This window comes from Podarcis vaucheri, assembly GCF_965113315.1.
Source record: "Podarcis vaucheri genome assembly, chromosome: 4".
In the NCBI taxonomy this organism is placed as follows: Eukaryota; Metazoa; Chordata; class Lepidosauria; order Squamata; family Lacertidae; genus Podarcis; species Podarcis vaucheri.
In genome coordinates this window covers 81,524,179-81,547,962 of record NC_138762.1, presented here as the reverse complement: position 1 = coordinate 81,547,962, position 23,784 = coordinate 81,524,179, and the positions used below count along the sequence as shown (strand labels likewise).

Here is a 23,784-nt window from a genome sequence, read left to right as displayed (position 1 = left end):
CACAGGGTTGTCGTGAAGCTTCTATGACATCACAAATGGTAGACTGAAACCATTGCCTCATCCACCAAGGCTGCTTCGCGGATTGAAAGATCAGCTTACACATTCTTCTAAGTTTGTTTGGTAAGTACCCATACCAAGATTGTTCCTTTGGCCACCAAGCGCTGGGGAAAGCTCTTTTAACTGTATGTGTCAGCTATGGCTCTAATTGGAATGAATTGTGTGCCATGGTGATACCATAGTTCTCCATATGTTGTTGGATCCCAACTCCCACCTGCTTCAGCAAGTACTGTCAATGATCGGCAGGAATGAAAGCTTCAGTTTAGCAACATCTGGAAGACCACACTCTCCCCACCTGGCGCCATCTTTGGCTATTCCAGCTATCATCACTGATGACTTATTTTTATTTTATTTTTTTACAAAGTAACTTACATGGTCCTACTCCCACAGCTTTATAAAATCATTGCACGATCTTTAAGGATGCAAAAGCTGGTGTGAAAAGAGGATAGTCCTGAAACTGGGCAATGTTAAGGGAAAGAATCTTTGAACTGAAAGGGTGGGAAGCGAAAAAGGATGCAGGTTTTCCATGGGAGGACAGGCAGAGAGGCAGGATCCAAGAGGATGCATCTGACACCAACACCTTTTAGACTGCTAGATTTGCCCAAGCAATAGCTACTGACCAGGCTAGAAGAAGAAGAAGAGTTTGGATTTGATATCCCGCCTTTCACTCCCTTTAAGGAGTCTCAAAGCGGCTAACATTCTCCTTTCCCTTCCTCCCCCACAACAAACACTCTGTGAGGTGAGTGGGGCTGAGAGACTTCAAAGAAGTGTGGCTGGCCCAAGGTCACCCAGCAGCTGCATGTGGAGGAGCGGAGACGCGAACCCGGTTCACCAGATTACAAGTCCACTGCTCTCAACCACTACACCACACTGGCTAGCTGCTCCCTGGCCTGGGGCCACCCATTCACACCTCCATCTCTGGTTTCCTCCTCACTCTCCAACACGGCTGCAATGGCCCAGCAACTCTGAGAGCCCAGTTTGTCAAACACACTGTAGTTCGCAGTGCCACCTGTCCGTGGCTGAGAAAACGACAGCATTATTTCTTTAAATCTATTTTTATATTGTCAAAATTTAATATAGATGCTTTTGTTTAGATACTGAAGGGAGTGGGAGAGATTATTAGGTAATAAAAGATACTACTCGTGGTAAGAAGAAAACACCATCTTTAATATTTTCATTTTTGTATCCAATACCACAGAAACAACGTCCCAGAACCAAAGTAGCCTCAAGTAAAAAATAAAGTAAAAATGTGCCTTCTAATCTCAGTATGCCAATTCAAACTGGCTCTCGCTGTTACCCAAAACAGTGCAAGTCCAACCCTAATTGCTTGCAAGGAAGTCCCACTGAATTCAATGGTGCTTAACTCCTACATAAAATAGATTAAAGCTTGCAGCCTTTCCAACCACAAATAACTTTTTTTGCTGCTGTACCTTAGAAAAATGCAATAAGCATCAGCCTTTCCTTTCCAAAAAAGGCCTGTCACTATTTAGCGTATAACATATGCACACATACACTTTTCAGAAATAAAACACTTCTTTTAATTGGCAAATAGAACACACATTGCAGGTCATTAGTATTTAATTAAAAGACTATTAAGTTACAAATACACTTTTTTAAAAAACAAAAAAACAAGACTGGCATTCAAATGGCAGTTCACGGCACATATAGTACAGTTCTTTGTCCAGCCTTCCTGTTGGCAACCGATAAGATATCAGTTCTCATAGGCTTCTAATATACTCAAATGCTAAGAAGAATAAAATCTGTAACCACTAAAAAACAGAGGTTGTGTAAAAGTTCTCATTCCTTATTTTCATGGGATTTGAGCATTGTGGGGCTGGATTGCCGACATTTGTTTTCTATATTTCTTTTCTGCTTCAAGTGCCTGGCGAACATTACAGACTTACTATTATGCAGAAGTATGGAATCTTCTCATCAAGCTGAAAGCTCATTAATTATGGTCCAAAAATACGCCCACACCCCATAACTTCTGTTACATTACTTAGACTTTCATCAAAGCCCAGCATGCATTGAACCAGACTTTTAAGGAGGCTATGACATATAGCTAAACAGCAATATACTGTGTGTGCATATATCTATAGATAGATACACACTCACACAGACACACAGGGTTGGATCAACACTGTTCATTATACTTAGGTCCACTGAAATCCATGGGACTTCAGATAATCAAGATTATTTTTTCACACTGATTTCAATGAGACCTAAGAATGACTTTGTCTGAATCCCAGTCACTACATACATACATACATCACACACACATGCACACAAGTCATCTTCATTCCTCCTCTTTGACAACATTTACTTGTTTTTTTATGAGGTTCATAACTCAGTCCACTTCATCTACACGCATATTAACAAGATACACCTTTGTATCGATGCAATTTAAAACAAAACAAAAAATGAAACACATCTCTATTATTGAAACACTTTTGTAAAAAGTACAACTCTCGTCCCAAACAATCGAGTAGTGCTAGGAGAACATGAACTTCAGTTTCAAACATAATTCAGTCCAGAAAAAAAAAGCCTTTACAACTTTTTTGTTATGGACTCTGTATGCCCTTCCCCCCAACACTCTTCTCCTGCAGAGTTAAGGCAGCACTATTTCCTAACTATAACAAGCTACTCTTAAGTTACAGCTCTGTCCATCTTCAGCCTGCTTTAAAATGAATGTTTTCCTACGTGGATAATACTTCTTTGTAGGTTGTGCAAACCATGTGGTAGAGAAAATCAGAATGCAGGTGGCTACTTCCATCGCATCCACTTCCCTATCTGAAATGCATTGGTATTTAGTTTGCAGCAATCAGATCTCTCTGGTAAAGTTATTATGAGAGAATACAGCAGTTCCTAGCTTTTTTTTTCCTTTCAAAATTTCCCTGAGGAAGAACCTGCTGAGGTTCAAAAACAATTTAGGGCTACCGTGCTACACAGCAAGACCATTTTCAACTATTGATTTTAACTCTGCTTTCTTTAGCATGTGCGCAGTTCAAACAGGACACGCATTCTTATCGCACATGACAAACTGCTCACGGTACAAGCACTTTTTTTCTACATGGAAATACTTTTGATATAGAAAAATTGCTGCATTGGAAATGGCCCTTAGGAACATGGAAAAAAAGAAGAGGCAGTAATTCAGAAATGCAAACCAAACTTTCTAGGACCAGTCTTCCATGTATTCTTGTACTATTTACACTTTGAATTAATTTCCATTATTCTTAATGGCACCACTATATAGCAAAAATAGAAATCGACAGAATGCCTTGGTGGAAACGATTTTGTATCTCAAAAATATCAAAGAGTACCATTTAAATATTAGAATTTTACCTTAAAAAGCCAGCTCTTAACCAAATATTACACGGCTGATGTGAAGACCAAAATACCCTGCTTTTCAACCTGCTTGTGGGGAGACTGCACTAAAAACCAAAAAGAGCTATTCTCCGCTTAAGTTTTAAACATAGCCATAAAAAAGCAAGTGTTGCAAAGCCTTCGCTAATTGCTGTGTGGCATAGAAAAGAAAGTAGTCAGCAACCAAAAAATAAGAAATCTAAAAGAATGCTCTCAACCATGTACAGGACTGTGGAAGTTGTCAATATGAAATCCACACACCTTGATCATTGAACTGATCACTAGATTCCAAGAAACCAGAGCAACATTTTTTTTTAAAAAGAAAAAACAGCTCACACACAACACATACAATGAAAATTGCCTAGAAGGCAGAGTTCCTTCATCTGTTAGTTATCAGATGAATAAAGTGCATAGCAACTATTGTAACAGTTCTTGGAGAGAGACAGAGAGAGAGAAAACACTTAGCAAGCCTCAGCGAGCTTGATGTTTAGGTAGGTACATCCCGCTACTGGTTGGCTTCTCTTTGTTAATTTCATTCTTTTCCTTTCTCTCATTTCGACCCGTCAACAGCACCGCCTTTTAAATTCCTTCAGACTTCAAATGGAATGCGCTGAGATTTCCGACTGCTGCCTGATGTAGCTCTGGAAGCTCTTGTCACCGATGGGGTGTTCCCTAGAGAAGGAGGAGAAAAGTGACAAAGGAGAAAACAGGGAGGTTTTGCTTCTGAAGCTGCAGGTCTGAAGAAGGCAGACCTGAAGCAAAACAACAAACCCCAAAAAAGGAGAAGGGTTTCTACCTTTCACCCTGTGGGTCATGATACTTTGGCCTTCCAAATGTTGCTGAACAACAGCTCCCATTGGCCACAGCAAGAATGGCCAGTGGTCAGGGATGATGGGAGTTGTAGTCCAGCAACATCGGGAGGACCAGTTCCTCACACACTGTCAGGGGTTCAGGAGCAGAGGCGAGGGCAAGGGAGGAAACAGAGAGCGAGGGGGAGGAGGCAGAAGAAAGGATGAGTGATGACGACGACCCGAGATCTCCGAGTCTTTCCAGTGAATCAGAAGATTCACAGAAAGGAGCACCAGTGGCCAGGGCAAGGGGGGAGACTAGGGGGACACCCCAGGAAGATAGGGCCAGAGGGGACTCAGAGGGGAGCAGTTGGAAATCGGGACCAGCGTCACCGCCAGAGAGTAGGGAAGAGGAAGAGCGCCAGGGATCAAGCGCTGGCAGCTCGCAACAGGAGGGAGGGCACGAGTCAGGAGTGGCCACACCTTCATCGGGGAGCGAAGTAACGGTTAGACGGAAAGTGGAAGGTTGGGTGCGCGCGCCAAGTTCAAATGCACAGGAAGGTGGCGCAGTAGGCAGCCCGGAAAGGGAGCCAGGTCCTAAAGCCCGGCGCAAGGAGACAGGAGAGTCCGGGGGGTCAGCGTCAGAAGAATCCCGGAAGGAAGAGACCCAGGGGGGCAGAGGGACCCAGAGGAGAACTGTCAGGCGGAAAAGGTGGAGCAGGGCTAGGATATTAAGTTGGTGCGCAAGGGGCGGAGACTCAGACGGAGCTTCGCCGATCTAAGCATAAGATGTAGGGTTGCACGCAGCAGCTCGAGAATGGAGACTGTAACTCAATAAAGACTTTTATTTAACGATCGCTGGCTAGCGTGATCCTCTGTGAGCTAGGATCTGGAAGTAACCCTGACAGTAAGCTCCGTCTCACTCAAATTGTGGGCATCCACGGCCTCGCGGAGAGGAGAGAAAGCGGGTGCCTACAAGAGAGCTCACGAACGGCAGACAATATGACGGCCGAACAGCAAATAACGGAACTCAGAGAAGCAGTTTCACGACTGAATGCCGAGGCGCTGGCGTCCAGGAAGAGAGAGGAGGAAGCAGCTGCCGCCTACAGGGATCTCCAGGTCAGGTTGGACGTGCTTACGAAGCAAGGGCAACAGACACCCAAACCAGAGGGGATTGGGTTGGGGAGACGCACAGGCGGTCTGGTCTCTCACTTCGATGGGAATTTGCAACAGTACCCCAACTTTAGAGCAGACGTAATGTGTGCACTGCAACTGCTGCACAAAGACTTTAGAGATGAACAAGAGAAAGTGGGGTTCGTCATGTCCCATTTGCATGGAGACGCTAAAGCATGGCTGTGCAATTTGTGGAGGGATAAGGATCCTGCGCTCCAAAATGCGGACGCCTTTATTAAAGCGATGGATGGGTGTTTTTTATCAAGCATTGACGTGGATCTTGCCCGAAAGGAGGTGCATGGACTAAGGCAAGGGAGGGCCAGCGTAAGACAGTATCATGCCCGCTTTTTCGCTTTGGTCAGTGCCCTGGAATGGGACAGAGATTCGGCTCCTGTCAGAGACCTTTTTTGGGAGGGCTTGCACAACTCGGTTAAAGATGAGATTGCGAGGGGGGAGAGACCCCGGACCACGCAGGAGATCGTTCAGAGGGCGCTGGCGGTGGGGGTGCGGCTGGAAGAACGTCCGTGGAGCAGGGACGAAGGGCGCAGCGGGCGCGAACCAGCCAGGGGCTCCTCCTTTCTTCCCAGAGAAGCAGCGCGTGCGCAATCCACGCCTCCAACAGGGGGAGGGGTGGAACCGATGGAGGTTGGGAGTGCAAGGGCTCAGTCAGCAGCCAGAGCCCTAGCACCGGCAGCAGTGAAAGCGAAGCCTCCTAGAGGGAACAGGAAGTGTTATATCTGCGAGGATCCAGGGCATATGGCGAAAGAGTGTCCCCGGAGGCTCCACAAGCACACTGCAGCCTCAGCAATGGTGACTGCAGCAACGCAGCACGGAGAACCACAGCAGGGAAACGACGATGTCTGGCTGGAGGAAGAGGCACTGGGGCCCAGCCAGACGTGTCAGTGAAGCAGTCCCCAGAGATTTTACCGCCCATGGACCCCCTCCCGCCCAAGCCAGTAGTGAGGCTCACCGCATCGCTCCAGCTACCCAATGGAATCACCATGGACGTGCCAATCACCGTCGACTCGGGAAGCAATGCAGACTTCATAGGGCAGGACTTTGTCGACCGGCACGCTATACAGTTGCTGCCTGCCACGCTGCCCCTGCAGGTTGTCACGGTGGATGGCAGGGAGCTGCTAGGGGGGCAAGTGGTGAAGCAGACGCCACCTATGGTGCTGCGGCTTGGAAATCACAGGGAAATCATCAGCTTCAACGTCACTCAACTGTCGGACACGCCTATTGTATTGGGCATGAGTTGGCTGGACAAGCACAGCCCGACGCTGGCTTGGTACCAGAGGCAGCTGACCTTCGGCTCTTCCTTTTGTGCTGAACACTGCATCATGCCCCAGCAAGAAGGGGAGCAAGAGGAGTCACAGCTGCTGCTAGGCACGCTGCAAGCGATTCCCCACAAGTACGCAGAATTTTTGGAGGTTTTCTGCGAGAAGGAGGCAGACAGGCTACCCCCCCACAGACCATATGACTGCAAAATTGACCTGCTGCCGGGGGCGGCGCTGCCCAAAGGGAAGCTGTATTCCATGTCTGAAGACGAACTGCAGGAACTCAAAGAGTTCATAGATCATAATTAGGAGCGCGGTTTCATCCGAGAGTCCCAGGCAGCGGGGGGCAGTCCTGTATTCTTTGTGAAGAAGCGAGACACGCCCCAAAAAAGACTCGTAGTGGACTACCGCATTTTGAACAGTGTGACCAAGCCATCGGACTTCCCCATGCCCCGAATCGACGACCTCCTCGCAAAAGTACGCAAGGGCAGCGTGTTCACCAAGTTGGACCTGCGAGGGGCGTACAACCTCATTCGCATGCGGGAAGGGGATGAGTGGAAGACAGCCATGTTCACGCCCCTGGGCACCTACGAATATAGAGTTATGCCTTTTGGATTGCAAAATGGCTCCCACGTTTTTCAAGCTTTCATGCATCACGTGTTGGCGGGGCTCCTCTACAAGACGTGCGTCTGTTTCTTGGATGACATCCTGATCTTTTCGGAATCGCAGCAGGAGCATGACAGACACGTCAGGGAAGTGCTGAGCAGGCTACAGCAACATAGGCTTTACGCCAAGCTGGAGAAGTGCCAATTCGACGTGACGGAGGTGGATTTCCTGGGCTACAAGTTGTCTGACAAGGGGCTCGCCATGGACAGCGCCAAGGTTCGAGCGGTGTTGGATTGGAAAAGCCCACGCAACCGGAAGGAGGTCCAACGGTTTGTCGGCTTCGCGAACTTCTATCGCAAGTTCATCAAAGGCTTCGCTATGCAGACAGCGGCCATCACGGACACGCTCAGTTCCAAGAAAAAGAAGTTCATCTGGACAGCGCAGGCGGAGCAGTCCTTTCAGGCACTCAAGCGTCTTTTCGCGTCGGAAGAACAGCTGCTTCATGTCGACCCCAGCAGGCCGATGAGAGTTGAAACAGACGCCTCGGACAGGGCCGTCGGAGCAGTCCTGCTGCAGAAGGACCCGCAGGGGGTTTGGAGGCCCGGAGCGTTTTACTCCAGGAAGCTCAGCAAGTCCGAACAGAACTACACCATCTGGGACAGGGAGTTGCTGGCTATTCATGCAGCGTTCAAAGCATGGAGGCACTTCCTGATTGGAGCCAAGCACACGGTGCAGGTCTGCACGGACCACAAGAATCTGGAGCACTGGCGCACGGCACAGTTCCTGAACCAGAGGCAGATACGTTGGGCTGAGTTCTTTGCGAACTTCGACTTCCGAATAGAGTATGTCCCGGGGGACACCAACATCATGGCGGACGCGCTCTCCCGTAAGCCACAGTATCTGGAGGATGCCACGCCAGCGGCCGCCATGCACATCTTCGCACCAACAGTGTGGGCGTGCGCTGCGGCGACAGTGGACCTGGAGGCGGTGCGACGAGCGTTGCAGAATGACTCCTTCGCGCAAGCAAAGATGGCAGAGATGCAAAGGGGCACGGCAGCGACCGACGGGTTCCAGCTGAGAGATGGATTGCTCATCCGCAAAGGGGCCATCTACGTGCCGGGAGACGAACTTCGCGCCAAGGTACTGCATCAGCTGCACGACGCGCCCACTGCCGGGCACTTTGGCAAGGAGAAGACGGTGGAATTAGTCGCCAGGGATTTCTGGTGGCCCGGAATGAGAGGGGAGGTCGCGGACTACGTGGCGAGGTGCGACACCTGCCAGAGGGCCAAACCAGTGCACAGACCGCCGGCCGGACTGTTGGAACCGCTGCAAACTCCGGTCGAACCATGGGAGAGAGTCGCCCTGGACTTCGTCACGGATCTGCCCAGCTCGAGGGGCAAGACGGCAGTGCTGGTGGTGGTGGACTTGTTCTCCAAGATGGCACATTTCATCCCGTGTGCGAAGGTGACCACGGCGGAACAAACCGCCAAACTGTTCATAGACCACGTGTTCAAGGTTCACGGTCTGCCACGGTCTATTCTGTCCGACCGCGGGCGGCAGTTCATCTCGAATTTCTGGCAAAAGCTGATGGGCTTCCTAAACGTCAAGATCAACCTGGCGTCGGCGAGACACCCGCAGACCAACGGGCAAGCGGAGCGGGTCAATGCCATCATGCAGCAGTACCTGAGATGCTATGCGAATCAACAGCCTGCGACGTGGGTGGATTACCTGCCGCTCGCCGAGTTCGCCTACAACAACACGAAGCACGTGTCCACGGGGGTCACGCCGTTCTTCGCCAACAACGGGAGGCACCCCAGAACCTTCCCGGGACTGGAAAGACTGGTGGAGGGGGAGCCGCAGACAGCAGATGCGTTCGCGTCGGAGTTGCAGGAGGTCCACGATCAGCTGCGGCGGCACCTGGAGCTGGCCAAACACGCATACAAGGTTCAAGCGGACAAACACAGAAGGGTTGGCGAAGAGATCCATGTGGGAGACTGGGTCTGGTTAGCAGCCCACGCAGTGCCGGCCAGGTCGTTGGCCAAGAAGAAACTAGGGCATAAGCAACTGGGGCCCTACCAAGTCGAAGAGCAGGTCAACCCGGTGGCTTTCAGGCTGGCGCTTCCGGAGGGTTCCAGAATGCATCCGGTGTTCCACAGATCGGTGCTCACTCCCTACAAGGCACCGCACAGGTTTCAGGAACCCGGAACGGCGCCGAGTCCGCTCCGAGAGGGAACCAGGCAACGGGGAGTGGCACAGGAGGTGCGCCTCAACGAAGTCACGGAGATTTTGGACTCCAGATGGGGGGAAGAGGGGGTAGAATACCTTCTCGCTAAGGAGGGCACCCCGGCCAGTGCCAACAGCTGGGTGCCGGGCTACGCTTTAGATGAACCTCTGCTCAAGGAAGAGTTTCATGCCCTCTTCCCCCATAGGCCAATGCCAGCAGACTTTTTCGACGACTGGCTTTTCACGCCCACGCTTTCAGCCAGCACGTTCCGAGGGTTCGACTCGGATGAGGAACCGACACGAGACGCCCGTTCCCCGGAGGGGTCACCCTCGGGATCTGCTTCAGAACCCTCGTATTGGTGGGATGATCGACCAGAGGAGCAGTGGCGCAGAAAGTGGCTGGAGGGTCCAGGACGAGCAACGCCTCCAGAAGGAAGCGAGGGAGAGACGGACATGGACGTTTTCGGGGACGACCAGGGTTTCGAGCACGGCGGCACAGAGATGGAAGCAGAGGTGACAGTCGTCGACGAGAGCAGGGAGGAAGAACCGGAAGACTTCAGATGGAGGCCCGCCACGGGAAGCGAACTGTACCCGACATTCGTCCCCTTGACACGGCAGCACCCAGCTCCCGCACCGGAAGGAGGGGAGGGGGGAAGAGGGGGCTTCGAGGGGGGGATGGATGTCAGGGGTTCAGGAGCAGAGGCGAGGGCAAGGGAGGAAACAGAGAGCGAGGGGGAGGAGGCAGAAGAAAGGATGAGTGATGACGACGACCCGAGATCTCCGAGTCTTTCCAGTGAATCAGAAGATTCACAGAAAGGAGCACCAGTGGCCAGGGCAAGGGGGGAGACTAGGGGGACACCCCAGGAAGATAGGGCCAGAGGGGACTCAGAGGGGAGCAGTTGGAAATCGGGACCAGCGTCACCGCCAGAGAGTAGGGAAGAGGAAGAGCGCCAGGGATCAAGCGCTGGCAGCTCGCAACAGGAGGGAGGGCACGAGTCAGGAGTGGCCACACCTTCATCGGGGAGCGAAGTAACGGTTAGATGGAAAGTGGAAGGTTGGGCGCGCGCGCCAAGTTCAAATGCACAGGAAGGTGGCGCAGTAGGCAGCCCGGAAAGGGAGCCAGGTCCTAAAGCCCGGCGCAAGGAGACAGGAGAGTCCGGGGGGTCAGCGTCAGAAGAATCCCGGAAGGAAGAGACCCAGGGGGGCAGAGGGACCCAGAGGAGAACTGTCAGGCGGAAAAGGTGGAGCAGGGCTAGGATATTAAGTTGGTGCGCAAGGGGCGGAGACTCAGACGGAGCTTCGCCGATCTAAGCATAAGACGTAGGGTTGCACGCAGTAGCTCGAGAATGGAGACTGTAACTCAATAAAGACTTTTATTTAACGATCGCTGGCTAGCGTGATCCTCTGTGAGCTAGGATCTGGAAGTAACCCTGACACACACGCTTTAGGAAAGAGATCTGGCCTGAGTGACAGCGTCGTGGGAACTCATGAAAGCGAACAAGAGACATCTTTGGTTTCCAAAATTACAGGCTGCAGTTCATTTTAGATGGTCGAGGAGTAGGGGGCTTGGGAAGCAACCAGATAATACTGCAGGTGGCATTTTGGCAGGACAAGGAACAAGGTGAGAACTGCAGGATACCCTGAGCCTGTGAATAATTTTACAGGAGGGTGCTCTACTGCATAGAAAATACCTGCAGGCAGGAAGTTGAGGACTTTTATATTTTGAGTAGGAAAGGGCAGTGGTGGGTTGTGGGGCTGAATTGCCTAGCTTGGCACAGGAACATAGAAAGCTGCCTTGTACAAAGTCAAATCACTGCTCCATCTAGCTCTACACGGAGTGTTTAGCAACTCTTCAGGTTTTCAAGGGTTTTCCAGCCCTCCCTGGAGAAGGAACCTGGGGTCTTCTGCAGGCGAAATATGTGCTGTACCATTTGAACTGCAACTTTCCCCCAAACTGAATGACTAGCCAGGTCTGGATGTAGAACACACCAAGCTACATCTCCTCTGAAAAAAGCTTTCTGTGCATTATTAAAGATCACACCCACCCAGAGCAACCCACACTTACTGGCTTCCATATTTTGTCTTCTTGAATTTATCCCTCTTGTACTGGGCATGTTCTTGCTCGAGGGTTTTAACATTATCTACAATCTGCTTTAGTGTCTTGTAGGTCTCCTGAGGGTCATCGATAACAAAGGTTGAATACTCTTCCTGCTCTGGTCCATCATACACAGATTTACTGCCGCAAGCCTCTGTTGAAAAAAAATGAAGAAAAATACAGCTCTCATGAAGGTTAAACAGCATCACCAAAAAGTGGTAAGACACTCCCCCACCCCACCCCAAAGCAAACTTAAAAAGAGCTCTGTGAGTTCAGCCCAAGGGCCCAGCAGGTCTTGGAACCTCGGTCAGCAGAGCATGAGACTCTTAATTTCAGGGTTGTGCAAAAGATTCCTGCATTGCTGGGGACTGGAGTAGATGACCCTTGTGAGCCCTTCCAACTCTGCAGTTATATATGATATGTCTACAGTGGGCAATCTGGGAGCTCGCAAATGGGGAATGAAGACAGTAGCCTCCCACAATGTGTCCCCAGCACCTCATGTTTAAAGAGACACTTCTTCTGAACGCTGAGGTTCCTTTTAGCTATCATGGTTTTCACACCCATTGAAAGTCATATTTTCCATTAATTTGCCTAATCCGCGCAAACTAATAGCTACAACTACAAATGTGACTATCTGGAATAGGGAATAATTGCAGCCAATCTTTCATTTATGATGGATTCAGGTGGAGAACGACCTTTGGGTTGAACACATTTCGGAAAAAGTCAGCAAACATACTGCTGAAATAATGTGTGTGTGTGTAAACCCAAATTATTCTCAAAACAATCTCGGGTGCTGTCGACTTTTGCATGCGTGCGTGGGGAATGAAATGCTTCATCCTGCTATCTATTGCATTGGGATGCCTTCGCTTTTTGCCTTGCTCTTCACACTTATCTATGTTGGGTCAAAGTAAGGAATGAGTCCTCCTGCTCCTATCACAGGCCTGTTCTGAACACTTCCCTCCCATGCCTGCTGTTTGCATCAAGAATTAAGCTCCCATTGGTGACAATGGGAGCTTTGCTGTCAGGGTAAAGGGCAGCCACAGTAGTGGGGGAACGATTTGGATTGGGACTATGGTGGGGTAAATGGCTAACACACAGACACCCCAGACGCTATAGTCCCAATCCTGACCCAGGGTCCTCCATGGCTGCTATTTAGTAAAGGGGGGGGGGGGAATCATGCAAAGGCCCGTCATATGATTAATTTGGTCCTAAGGAGCACACAAGTGCCTGAAGCAACAGTGGTTCTTTACTGGCGAAGTACTTTTTGTATTCAAAGCAGGGAGCTAAGGGCAAATGGATGGCCAGCTCAGAGATGGAAAGAGAGGTCACAGGTTTGCAATTACATGGGGTCGGAGGAAGTTTAAATATATCTGGCACTATTGGCTTACATCCTACAAAGTTATATTTATATTTTAGCTTAAGATATCCTGCCTCTGTCCCTGTGCTGAAGCAGAACCTGAAGTTTGGCTGAACTGCTGTTCAAAAATAGCTTTCTAGAATGCCAAAAAACGCAGTGGTCATGTGATTCTTCTACGCTCCTTTTACATTCATTGAATACTCCGTCTGTTTGACACTCAGATTTCATTGATTAATGTGCAAAAAGAAGTCTATTGAGACCTAAAAGAATTAAGAAGAAATACAGGCATACTAGCAGATAAGAGAAGTCCGTACTACAAAAATCTATTAGCTGCTTCTTTTCTTTATTTTTTATGTTATTAAAATGCAGAACCAAGCATAGAACAAAATAATCACAGAAAACTGGTGTGAAATATTAAAGCAGACACCAAAAGGTATCATTTGCTATTCTGAACAAACTACCTGCAGTGTATAGCTTAACAGTCGTAAGATTATGTAAATAAGTAACATTCTTTAAAATATAATTTTAATTTAAAATGACATGTACAGACAAAGGAATGATTCATTTGTATACCCACCTTGCATTTTCTCCAGTTTAACCATATACAAATTGAAAAGGGAATAGATGCGTTCAGTTTCTCTGTCTCCATCTATGTCTAACTGGATATTTGCTGGGAGGCCCCTGCAGAATAGTTTAGAATAACACTTTAAGAATCATATGTTAAGAAACTGAGGGTTTCTACTTTTCCATTATGGTTTAAAAGGGCACCTGATTAACAGAACAGCAAGATTTCAAAATGGTACAATATGAGATAACAGAAGTATAATCAATTTTAAAGAGAAGGGGCGATATCTAATGTTAATTGTTTGCAAGGCAGACCCACCGAAATCAATGGGTCTACTCTTGAGTAGGGCTAATGTTGGATATTAAAGTTAAAAGTTATAATTCAGTTGGAGAGGCATTCCAAAACTGAACCATAATAGTGTGGGGTATTCCTATTGCCAGAATCTTATTAAAATAACATATCATTTGCAACCAGCCAAAAGATGGCTTAATGTCTAGAAGTATTTTCATGTCTTTTTAGCTCAGCTTGTGAATCATTAGTAACGAGAGCTTAATTAACAGATGGATTAATTGGTTAAATCTGCATAAATGTGAATATGAATAATCTAGCTTTTCAAGACCCAATGATCACCTAATTGTTGGCGCTTTGCCTGCAGGTTTTGTTTTGGCTACGTGGGTTTGATGTCAGGTGGTTGACAAATCCACTCCAGCACCCTTGCACTAAACCATGGTTTAGCATTCCGTCCCATTGCGGCTACTTGTCTTGTAATAAAAACCCAGCGGCACATTTTCATTCTTATTCCTATATCGCTTAGCTACAGAGATTTGTAAGTGGTGTAAACAGGCAGGGAAAACCAGGCTGAGAAAACAAGTGATTGCATTGGACGCTGACATAGATTCAGCTTCCTACCACTTAGAATCAGCTCTCACTCTTTCAGACGTCTGCAGGATACACATTTCATCACCAAGTTGCTCCAAAGCCAAATTTAGAACAGGAAATATATCCTAGAAAGTCCTTACCCAGTGCAGGGAGTACAGCCAGGGGTATTATCTGCTGTTGCTTTGCAGCACAACCAGTGCCCATTAAGGTATGCAGAGGGGTGGTAGACAGCGAGGCGTTTCTTGTTACACTGGCTAACTTTGGTGAGGATATCAATCCAGTCCTTGGCTTCAACACAATTATTTGCCTGGATATACAGAACTCTTTCGGGCTGAATTACTTGGAACATCTGAAAGGCAGACAGAAGAACAACCAATGACCAACAAGAAAGTCCGCTTAAATTCTTATCTTTTACAGAAAGAAACCTGAAAGGGGGACCCTATTTTAGTCAGTATGGGGTAAAAGAGTTAAGAACGTAAGCCAAGGAAATCCTTGCCCAGAGATGAAGCTTGATAGGTAGCTTTAGGCCCATCAACCTAACACAGGTTTGTTGCAATGATAAAAATGCCTGATGTTTTACAACTGTTTAGAAGAACAAGCCGACACGGCTCACAGAAAGTCACATTTCATTATGCCCAGTTTATTCTCATTTAATTACAAGCAGTTTAGGATTTAAAGTGCTTGTTTATTTAAACAAATCCCACCTTTGTACCATAGAAAACAAATTGGCTACACGATTTTAAAAAACAAAACACACATGAAACCCAACGTTGAAAACAATATAATCTAAAAACAGTGGTAGTATAATGTAATTCATAAATCAAGCTTTTGCAGAGGAAGAGCTACTATTCTGGTTGCTTAGTGCTCTCTCTCTATAGAAATGTAAAAAATGTATACCCCAGCCACCCTATAAAAATATACAAAAAATGCACAAGTGTAAACATGAAACTCATAATTTATGCTTCCAGATAAAGGTGGCGCTTTTATATTGGTTGTGAATTCACACATAAACTTTCATCTCTGCACTCTCATGAAATAACCAGAGGGATTTGTTGCATTTATACTCTGCACCTCCTCTGTCTTGTATTGTGCAATGCATGCTCTCCAAGACTAAATGATGGAATTTCACCCCCATATATGTAAGACAGGGCAATATCAAAAACACCACAATTACATAAAGTTCGGACATCATAAACTTAGCTATTACAGAAGAGATAAATTATAAGCAAGCCAAGGTTTGTAACAATTTCATCCAAATAGGCTGTATTTTGGAATATCGTTGCTAGAGCGGGAGCAGAGGCGTTCTTACGGTGGTCTTGTGATTCCTGACATGGTTGTTTGAAACACCTGTTCTCTACAAGAACTGACATAAGCTGACGTTAATAAAGACATGGTTCTTAAAAACAGAAAGGGGGGAGGGAGTAGCTTACATTTTTCATTTTGAAGGACTCCTCCTCCAATTTTTCTACTGCCAGAATGTTTTCAATTGGAATGTTGCACAGTGGATGGTCACCTGCAGTAGGCAAATGCAGAAAAACAGGATCAGAGAACTGTAGGGTTAGAAGGGACCCCGAGGGTCATCTAGTCCAACCCCCCACAGTGCAGGAATCTCAAGTATCCATGGCAGATGGCCATCCAATTTCTGCTTTAAAAGAAACACTTGGTATGGGGGGGCACATTGCCTCGGGCTAAGGCTTCCGCAGCATCCTTTCTGTAGTTACTGCACTGCACGTCTGAGGCCAAGCACTGCTACTCAGAGACCCCTGGCTTCCCCCACGCTTGCCAAAACAGCCCACAACCAAGGTCAAAGGATGGCAGAAGACACATACCAGCCCTTTGCTAGGAACTGGCACCTATCATAATGAGCAGAGACCAACTGTAGCACTCTACCTGAACAGCCACCCTCCTCTCCCCCAGATTGTGCTCTTATCCTTAAACACTGATTTTATGACCGCCACAGGAACTAGATAGAAATGCAGCGAGTAAATAAAAGCTCAGCTTTTAAAGGAGAATGCTTAAAAAACACACCCTCAAACGATTTTAAAATGCATTGAAATGAGTCCTTATTCCTTTGTACCATAGAGAAGAGAGTACAACGTCACAACAGCATACCAGCACTGCATTTTGCATCATTATAAACATTTAAATTGGGACGCGGGTGGCACTGTGGGTTAAACCACAGAGCCTAGGACTTGATGATCAGAAGGTCAGCAGTTTGAATCCCTGCAACGGGGTGAGCTCCCGTTGCTCGGTCCCTGCTCCTGCCAACCTAGCAGTTCGAAAGCACGTCAAAGTGCAAGTAGATAAATAGGTACTGCTCCGGTGGGAAGGTAAACGGCGTTTCTGTGCGCTGCTCTGGTTTGCCAGAAGCGGCTTAGTCATGCTGGCCGCATGACCCGGAAGCTGTACGCTGGCTCCCTCGGCCAATAAAGTGAGATGAGCGCTGCAACCCCAGAGTTGGTCACGACTGGACCTAATGGTCAGGGGTCCCTTTACCTTTGCTTAAACATTTAAATTAGCTAAGCGTTAATGAAAATGGCAGCATCTTTAATACCTTTGCTTTTCTGATAGGTAAATTCATGGTTGGTAAGTCGAAACCACCTCTTCTTGAAGTTCTTCATACCAAATCGTTTCCTACCTTGTGCCCTCTTGATCATGAACCTATTGCAAAGGAGAAGGGGACAGAATTATATTTTTATTTTTACTTATTGAATTTATATCTATATTCCCTGGTAGTAAGCAAGAGACTGTACCCTCAGAGACAAGGGGACACTGTGACATATGCCACAATGAGGATGCACTGAATGGAATAGGCTTAACCAATAGGTGCTAAGTCCAGTTTTAGGAAGGTTCCAGGCATCACTTAGTAGATCAATTTAGCAAGTCACTCCTCTTACATAAATAAACAACATCATATTGCTTGCAGGGGGTTGCATGTTTGAAAACATCCACGTTTCAAACCAGTACTTTACATGGGCAATTAAGAAAGTTGCTGGCATGGAAATTTTATGGAAGAAGTGATTGCCCGCAGACATTCTGTAGTGATAGAACTGCATGTACATTGTAGAGTAAAATGTGTTCTTGTTTAAACTTTCAAATATTCTCTACCCTGCTTTTCTCTTTGATTCATTTTGAAAGACAGGCCCAGTCGCTAAAAGTAATGGCTATGTCAGCATACTCGTAATACAGAACATGTAGAATTTTGTTAACTATACTGGGCAGAAGGGAATCTCTTGTAAATAAACACCAAGTCACTTGTTGCACAGGTAGTTTTTATCTTGTAAGTTAGAAAGCAAGAGTGGCTGTTGAAAGGAAAGAAGAAACCAACCCAACCATTTTTGCAGTGCACTCAATGTTGCGAAAGCAAAGAGCATACTTTTGACTACATTCTAACTCCTGAATTAAAAGTAACAGTACTCTAGCTATGATTAATCAACTTATGAGTATAAGGGACCATGAAAATATGAATCTAGGATGGTGGGGGATCATACTAGATATTGAATTATTGTAATCTCAAACCATTTCGTAACCAGTCTGAAAGGTAATTTAACTTGGGCACATAACGGTTCAAGATAAAACACAGTTTTAAGAAATCATGAAAGCCACTTTGATTGTTCTTGTACAGAAACGTAAATAAAAATAAGAAACTAATAATAAGAAGCTTTTTTAAAAAAACAGGGGCGGGAAGAAGAAAGAAATGTCAAAATGTTTCAGGTAAACTCAGGTAAACCAGCAAGAAAAAACCCTTATCAAAGCTTCCAGCTCAGGATGGACTAAACTACCAAAACTCAGGTAAAACTCAAACATACGAAAACATTTCCAGACAATCCTTGAGGTAATAATAAAAGGCAATCTTGACAAGTCCCGCCTACATTGTAGTGTCATATGGACTTGGTACCCAAATACAGTGGTCCTGAAGATGACAGCAGCAGATTCTGATGGGAAGTAGCAAAGAGGGGCCCTGTCACAGCTAAGTCAGACTGAAGAACCTCAGCAAAACCCCGCTGCTCCACTGGCTCATGAGGAGACCCCTCTCCAAAGGCCGTAGCTGGTCAGGTCTCTCCCCCCCCCCACTTCCGGGGGCCAACTGAGAGATGCTGGAATGCCATTCCGGAGCGTTCCAAATGAAAAACCGCCCTGATTCTAATGGATTTTTAAGAATGAATGCTAAATGTCCTTTGATGAGGCACCTTCCTGTGTGTTCAGAAGGTACTGATGCAGCATAGAGAAGAAAAACATCCCCATCTGATTTTTCAGTCACCCTGCATGGATATCCAAATTTCTCCCACCCCACTCCACCCCACCCCAGTTGAATACGCTCTCTTGATATTGCCATCGACCGGTAGCTGTGGCTAACTACCAACTGCCTTCACCATCTTACCTGCATGAACTATTATCATCAACTTTCTTTACTGTTAGTTTAAGAGTCCTTAACACAGCAGGCCAAGCAAGGAGAGATAGAAAAAAATCAGACAGAAGCAAAAGAAAGATGTAGAAATTTCACATTTAAGAGTTAGGAGGGGACGATTATGAAAATCATACAAACATATTTTTAAAAAAGCAAAAGGAAGGTGAGCACAAATAACTATAAGACAAAAATTAACTTTTAAAGGGCAAACAAGATGCAGGAACATTATGCAAATTATGTTCAGAAATAGGCAGCTTTCTATCATGTACACTTATTCAGCTTTTAGGTAACTCAGAAAATATTTCTGGTGAAAACAAATTTGCTTGTTATTATCATATCCTCTAAGGTTCTTCTATCCCTAACAATTTGGTAGCATCTCCAATTTTGACAATATGAAATTTTCCTTTGCTTAATGAATATATACCAGAGAAAGCACTACCAAAAAAAAAGGAACTATGTTCCACTCCAAGCAGGTGCTGAACTATTTACTAATTGAATTTGCTCCAGGTTTTGTTTTGTTTTTAAAGCCTGATGCATACTCACCCTTCTTTAAGTAGTATCGCCTGCTCTATACTTTTGTGGTCTCTTCTTCCAGAGGATGAAATTAAATCTAAGAACTTGGGTGAGAAAATATATATATATGAAATAAGGATTTCGTACTGATACCAGTTGGCAGAGCTGATTAAAAAAAAGCACAAATGGAAACGCCTGAATTTCTTCACAAGGTTAATTATTTGACATTTAATGAGAAGAAAAAGAATGTTTAAAAGCTTTATATGCCAGCAAATCAAAGATTCCATGTCCAAATTAAATGTGATTAGAGCCTTATGCTGAATCATATTGTAGGCCTTCACATTGGATATATAACTCAGCCCTTCGGCTCTGCCAACATTTACAGAAACAGATATGTGTACACACAGATGTAACTCTCCTCTTCCCCTGATCTCACACTGATATCTCCTTCAGACATTCTCATAGGTCATAGCAAGCTGCTTTGCTGGTCCCCCTAACTCAATATTGTCTTCTCTATATCACACCTCCCACAGTTGTTTGGTGGGCTGAGGGGGGTGTGATTGCTAGCATGGGACGAGAGGTGGTAGCGGCAGCTGGGTAATAACCTAAGGAAGGTCTGCAACGGTGTTGTGCAGCCTGAATGTTACCCATAGGTAATCTAAAGGCTTGATGCCTGAATGAGTTGCTGATGAAGGGGAGATACATACCCTTATATCATGGGTAGGATGCAGGGTTTTTGTTGTGCTGACCGTAATCTCTAGGTCACCAAATGGTGTCTGTATCTACAAATCATCTCTCTGGTTGTCTGCACTCTGCAACCTTCCCAGGTGCCTGCACTTCAAAGTTGTCGTGAAGTAACTCCTCCCATGTTTTGTTTTGTTTTGTTTTTTTTAAAAAAATATTGGAAAGTGAGGGCAGCTAAGGAGGCTGCAGATTGCTGGAGAAATGTTTACTGGAAAGAAAAACACCCATACCACCCTTGGCCACCTTGCAATGGCAAGTGAAACTCAAAACCCCACACTCACCAGCAATCTAAAGAAATTCTAGAACACCCTGAGAAGACATCAAAAGAAAGCTTTTTTCACCCCTGCAGAAAACTTTTCAGAAACTAGGGGGCAGATTTTGGTATGGCACTAATAATTACGCCACAATATGTTTTCCACATAGCTTGCTGTAACCCTTAAGAGGCCTATGGATGGAGGCAAAACCTCAAATCTGTGTCCTAAAGCACAATCATAGGCATACTTCTCATGTTTTTCAACCTTTCTCTTTCAGCATGCTTAATTTTCATTTTTAGCTGATTCTTCAGGATATAGATATGCAACTAATTAAGTATTTATTCAACTGGCTAATGTTATTAAGCCTACAAAGTATGCAAGAGTTTGTTGATAATACTTACATTTTTGACTGCATCTGCGTATTTCTGCTCATTAAAGTAGTCATAAAATGTTGCCATATAGGATTCCTTGAAACTGGCCTGAAATACAAACCACCACCAGGTTTTTATCTTGAAATATGACAATTTACACAGAAGTTCAAAACGCCAAAGTCAGCAAAAGGCTTGAGACTGATTCATTCATAGACATACAGCCATACCACGGGTTAAAGTCGCTTTGGGTTAAATCTTACAGGTTGCGTCCCATGGCGACCCGGAAGTAATGGACCGGGTTACTTCTGGGTTTCGCCACATGCGCAGATGCTCAGAATGACGCGGGTTGCATTCTGATCATGATGCGAACTGGGCTCCGGAACGGATCCCATCCGCATCCAGAGGTACCACTGTATGTCTTTTTTCCTTGTAGCATAGACTTTTTGGGGAGGGCAGAGGTATCAGTGCACATGCCAAGCTCACAAATCAAGACATTTCCTTTTAAAATGTGGATATAATTCAAACTCTGTTTACTCAGATTAGCCATTCATTCTAAACTGGCAATCGGGGCTTGGTAGAGAAGGCAAAAGATGCAGTCCACAAGCGATTTAATGGCCAAACTCACAAACAATTCACATGAACTCTGTATGTGCACTGGTACTTATATGAGACTCACTGTATGAACTCAGTGTGTACTCATTTTAAGAACACTCTCAGTGTGGCATCACCTCCACTCTGAAACTGCCTATTAACATCAGGCAGGTCCGTTCGCTGTGCTGTTTTCAGAGCCTGCTTAGAACATTTTCATTTGGGCAAGCCTATCCCGATATGTAGAATGCTGGTGGTTTTCCAAACTAATTTTGCTTCCTGTTGACATTAATTATCATAGATTGTTGTTATATACCTGTTTTTAACAGTCTTTTATTGATAATTTGAATGTTTTAATTTTTAGGGTTTTTTGCAGTTTTTATTACAATCATGGGGTATATAAGTATTGCAAAATAAACAAATATAGGCAGGGACCACTTTTTTCTGGCCTGGGTTGCCGTTTTCTCTTGCCAAATGCGGTTGTTGTTTTTTTGCAAGGCTTCACCACAAATGGGTGTACCAACTCCTTACATGATGTGTATAGTAGAAGCAAACTTCAACGGCAAGAAAAAATATGACTGGCCGTGTTGAGCGGTCACATGAAGCAGTTCTCAGAAGTTTTTTTTCACCAGCCCAGGGAACTGTTAAGTCACAGATCATGCTCCTTGAATACCTGAACACATAGCCTAGTGTATTTCCCTCCTTGGTCTAGGAACATTAGAGCTCATATCCATGTGACAACCAACTAAAGAGGGAAGGCTGGATGATGGGGATACAGGAGGTGGAATTGGCATTCCCTAGAAGTGCCTGGCGCATTGCCCAAACATGTGAAGAGAGGAGAGGACATAGGTTTGTATTGTTCCCTTTTGAGGATGCGTCTCCACAAGGATGCTGTGTCCTCACAGAGAAGGGCTGTGCTCCGTCATCATAATCAATTGAACACACATTTAAAAGGTGGGTGGGAATGCCCAAGAACCCAGAAAAGGGAGGGGGGAAAGAATGCAAAATTCTTACAGACTTAGATTTCGATAAGCTGCCTAACGTTTGTATGGTCTTGGAAATGAGCGTCAGAGTTCTTGAGGTTTGTGGATCCTGAAAAGGAAAAGGAGAAAACCATTGTATTACAGTTAAAGAGCACAGGAGACCACAAACGCTGTGCCACACTTCCATGCTTGTTTCTATTTTACACATAGAATAAAGCACTCCCCTGCCCCGGAGCACAAGAGAAACGAAGCTGGAAGAGACAGGAAGGGCTGAAGTTTAACCTCTTGCAAGTGGCAAGGTCCTCCAGCCTCCTCACCCAATTTGCAAGTGCATGCTGAATACTTTGGATAAATTCCTGATCTCTCTGTGGGAATTCTAAGGGTTTCTCCACTCCTTCAGAACCTCTTATTTATTCATTTCAAAAACACTTTCTGAAGGAACAAACATGGAAATGAAATTATTAGGCTCTCAACCGAAGCCTTAAGGTGCTTTAAACATAGCAAAAGATCTACTTACTACATTTTTATTTCATATAGGTAGGTATTAAAACTCATTTTAGAAGCTGTTTGGGAGCTCATAGAAACATAAACCTATAGGTGGGGTTCGCCTATAACCAGCGTAAAGCAGTTTCCAGCCCACCATCTGAAATGTGGGCTCAGCTTGGTTTCACGTAAAGGCAATTCTTATCTAGCAAGATCTCTTTGATTTATTGTGAGAGCAGAACTGGTTTAGCAGCATGTCACAAGTATGATTTCCAGTGCAGTTATTACTCGTTTAAAAAAGGAAAAAGGAATAATTGTCATTTTCTTAGGAATGGTAGAATTCTACAGCATCTTCAAAAACAGAGGGATGATTCTGATAGGGCCCTAGGAGTCTTGACCACAGAACAGTCTTTGATTTAGCAGAGGCATCCGCTAATGGAAGGGGAGGTGGTGGGAGTTTTAACTGCTTTACCAACTTCCCTTTTAAATAATAATAATAATAATAATAATAATAATAATAATAATAATAATAATAATAATTTTTATTAACCGGCCAATCACATCAAATCAAATCACATCACATAAATTCCGAATTACAAAGCTGAATTTTAAATTTTGTTGAGGGAACCCATATTTCAAGATCCGAAGGGGGATTCTGATCATCTTCTTGCTACTGCGTTAATGTCCAAATCAGTCCAAACAAAGTTCATAATTCTATCCAGACTTATCTTGCTGTTTCCACATCACATCTTGTTCATATATTTTCTCTTTTTTCTTTATGATCTCTTCTGATAGTCTCCTTAAGCCGATAAACACCAATAATAATCCTGTGTGGGTTTTTCCGTTCTTCCAGTAATCAAATCGAGATGGTTTCTATATATCATCGCCTTCATAGATAACAGCGCTCTTTCCATCATTAATTACAGAACTGTCGTTCTTAAGTCCCACTGAGGAGTTTCATAAAAAACAGCTCTATTTCTCTGTTTCTCCTCTCAGACTTAAGTCCTCCAACAGAACTTCCCAATATGGCGACGGTATTTTTAACTGCGTCATTCCA

General features: G+C 45.5%; 1 protein-coding gene and 1 long non-coding RNA gene across 6 annotated transcripts in view; one reads left to right on the top strand and one right to left on the bottom strand.

Moving 5' to 3' along the window:
* LOC309530200 overlaps nt 1-23,784 on the top strand; it is a 101,558-nt gene that overhangs the window by 55,164 nt on the left and 22,610 nt on the right. For 2 of the 5 annotated variants that reach the window (XR_014218667.1, XR_014218668.1), the window contains 3 exons: nt 6-120; nt 11,645-11,800; nt 16,955-16,980. This is a non-coding gene — a long non-coding RNA (uncharacterized lncRNA). Of the gene's footprint in view, nt 1-5; nt 121-11,644; nt 11,801-16,954; nt 16,981-22,454; nt 23,203-23,784 lie in introns of those variants that run through there. The other 3 variants (XR_014218664.1, XR_014218665.1, XR_014218666.1) reach the window with 2 other exon arrangements.
* RASA3 (RAS p21 protein activator 3) overlaps nt 1,572-23,784 on the bottom strand; it is a 131,837-nt gene continuing 109,624 nt past the window's right edge. The window contains exons 16-24 of the mRNA XM_082218609.1: nt 22,276-22,353; nt 20,704-20,781; nt 19,335-19,408; nt 16,938-17,044; nt 15,814-15,896; nt 14,524-14,732; nt 13,517-13,620; nt 11,553-11,736; nt 1,572-4,092 (exon numbers count right to left, since the gene is read on the bottom strand). Coding sequence (XP_082074735.1) covers nt 4,017-4,092; nt 11,553-11,736; nt 13,517-13,620; nt 14,524-14,732; nt 15,814-15,896; nt 16,938-17,044; nt 19,335-19,408; nt 20,704-20,781; nt 22,276-22,353 — 993 coding nt within the window. The 3' untranslated portion in view covers nt 1,572-4,016. The remainder of the gene's footprint in view (nt 4,093-11,552; nt 11,737-13,516; nt 13,621-14,523; nt 14,733-15,813; nt 15,897-16,937; nt 17,045-19,334; nt 19,409-20,703; nt 20,782-22,275; nt 22,354-23,784) is intronic.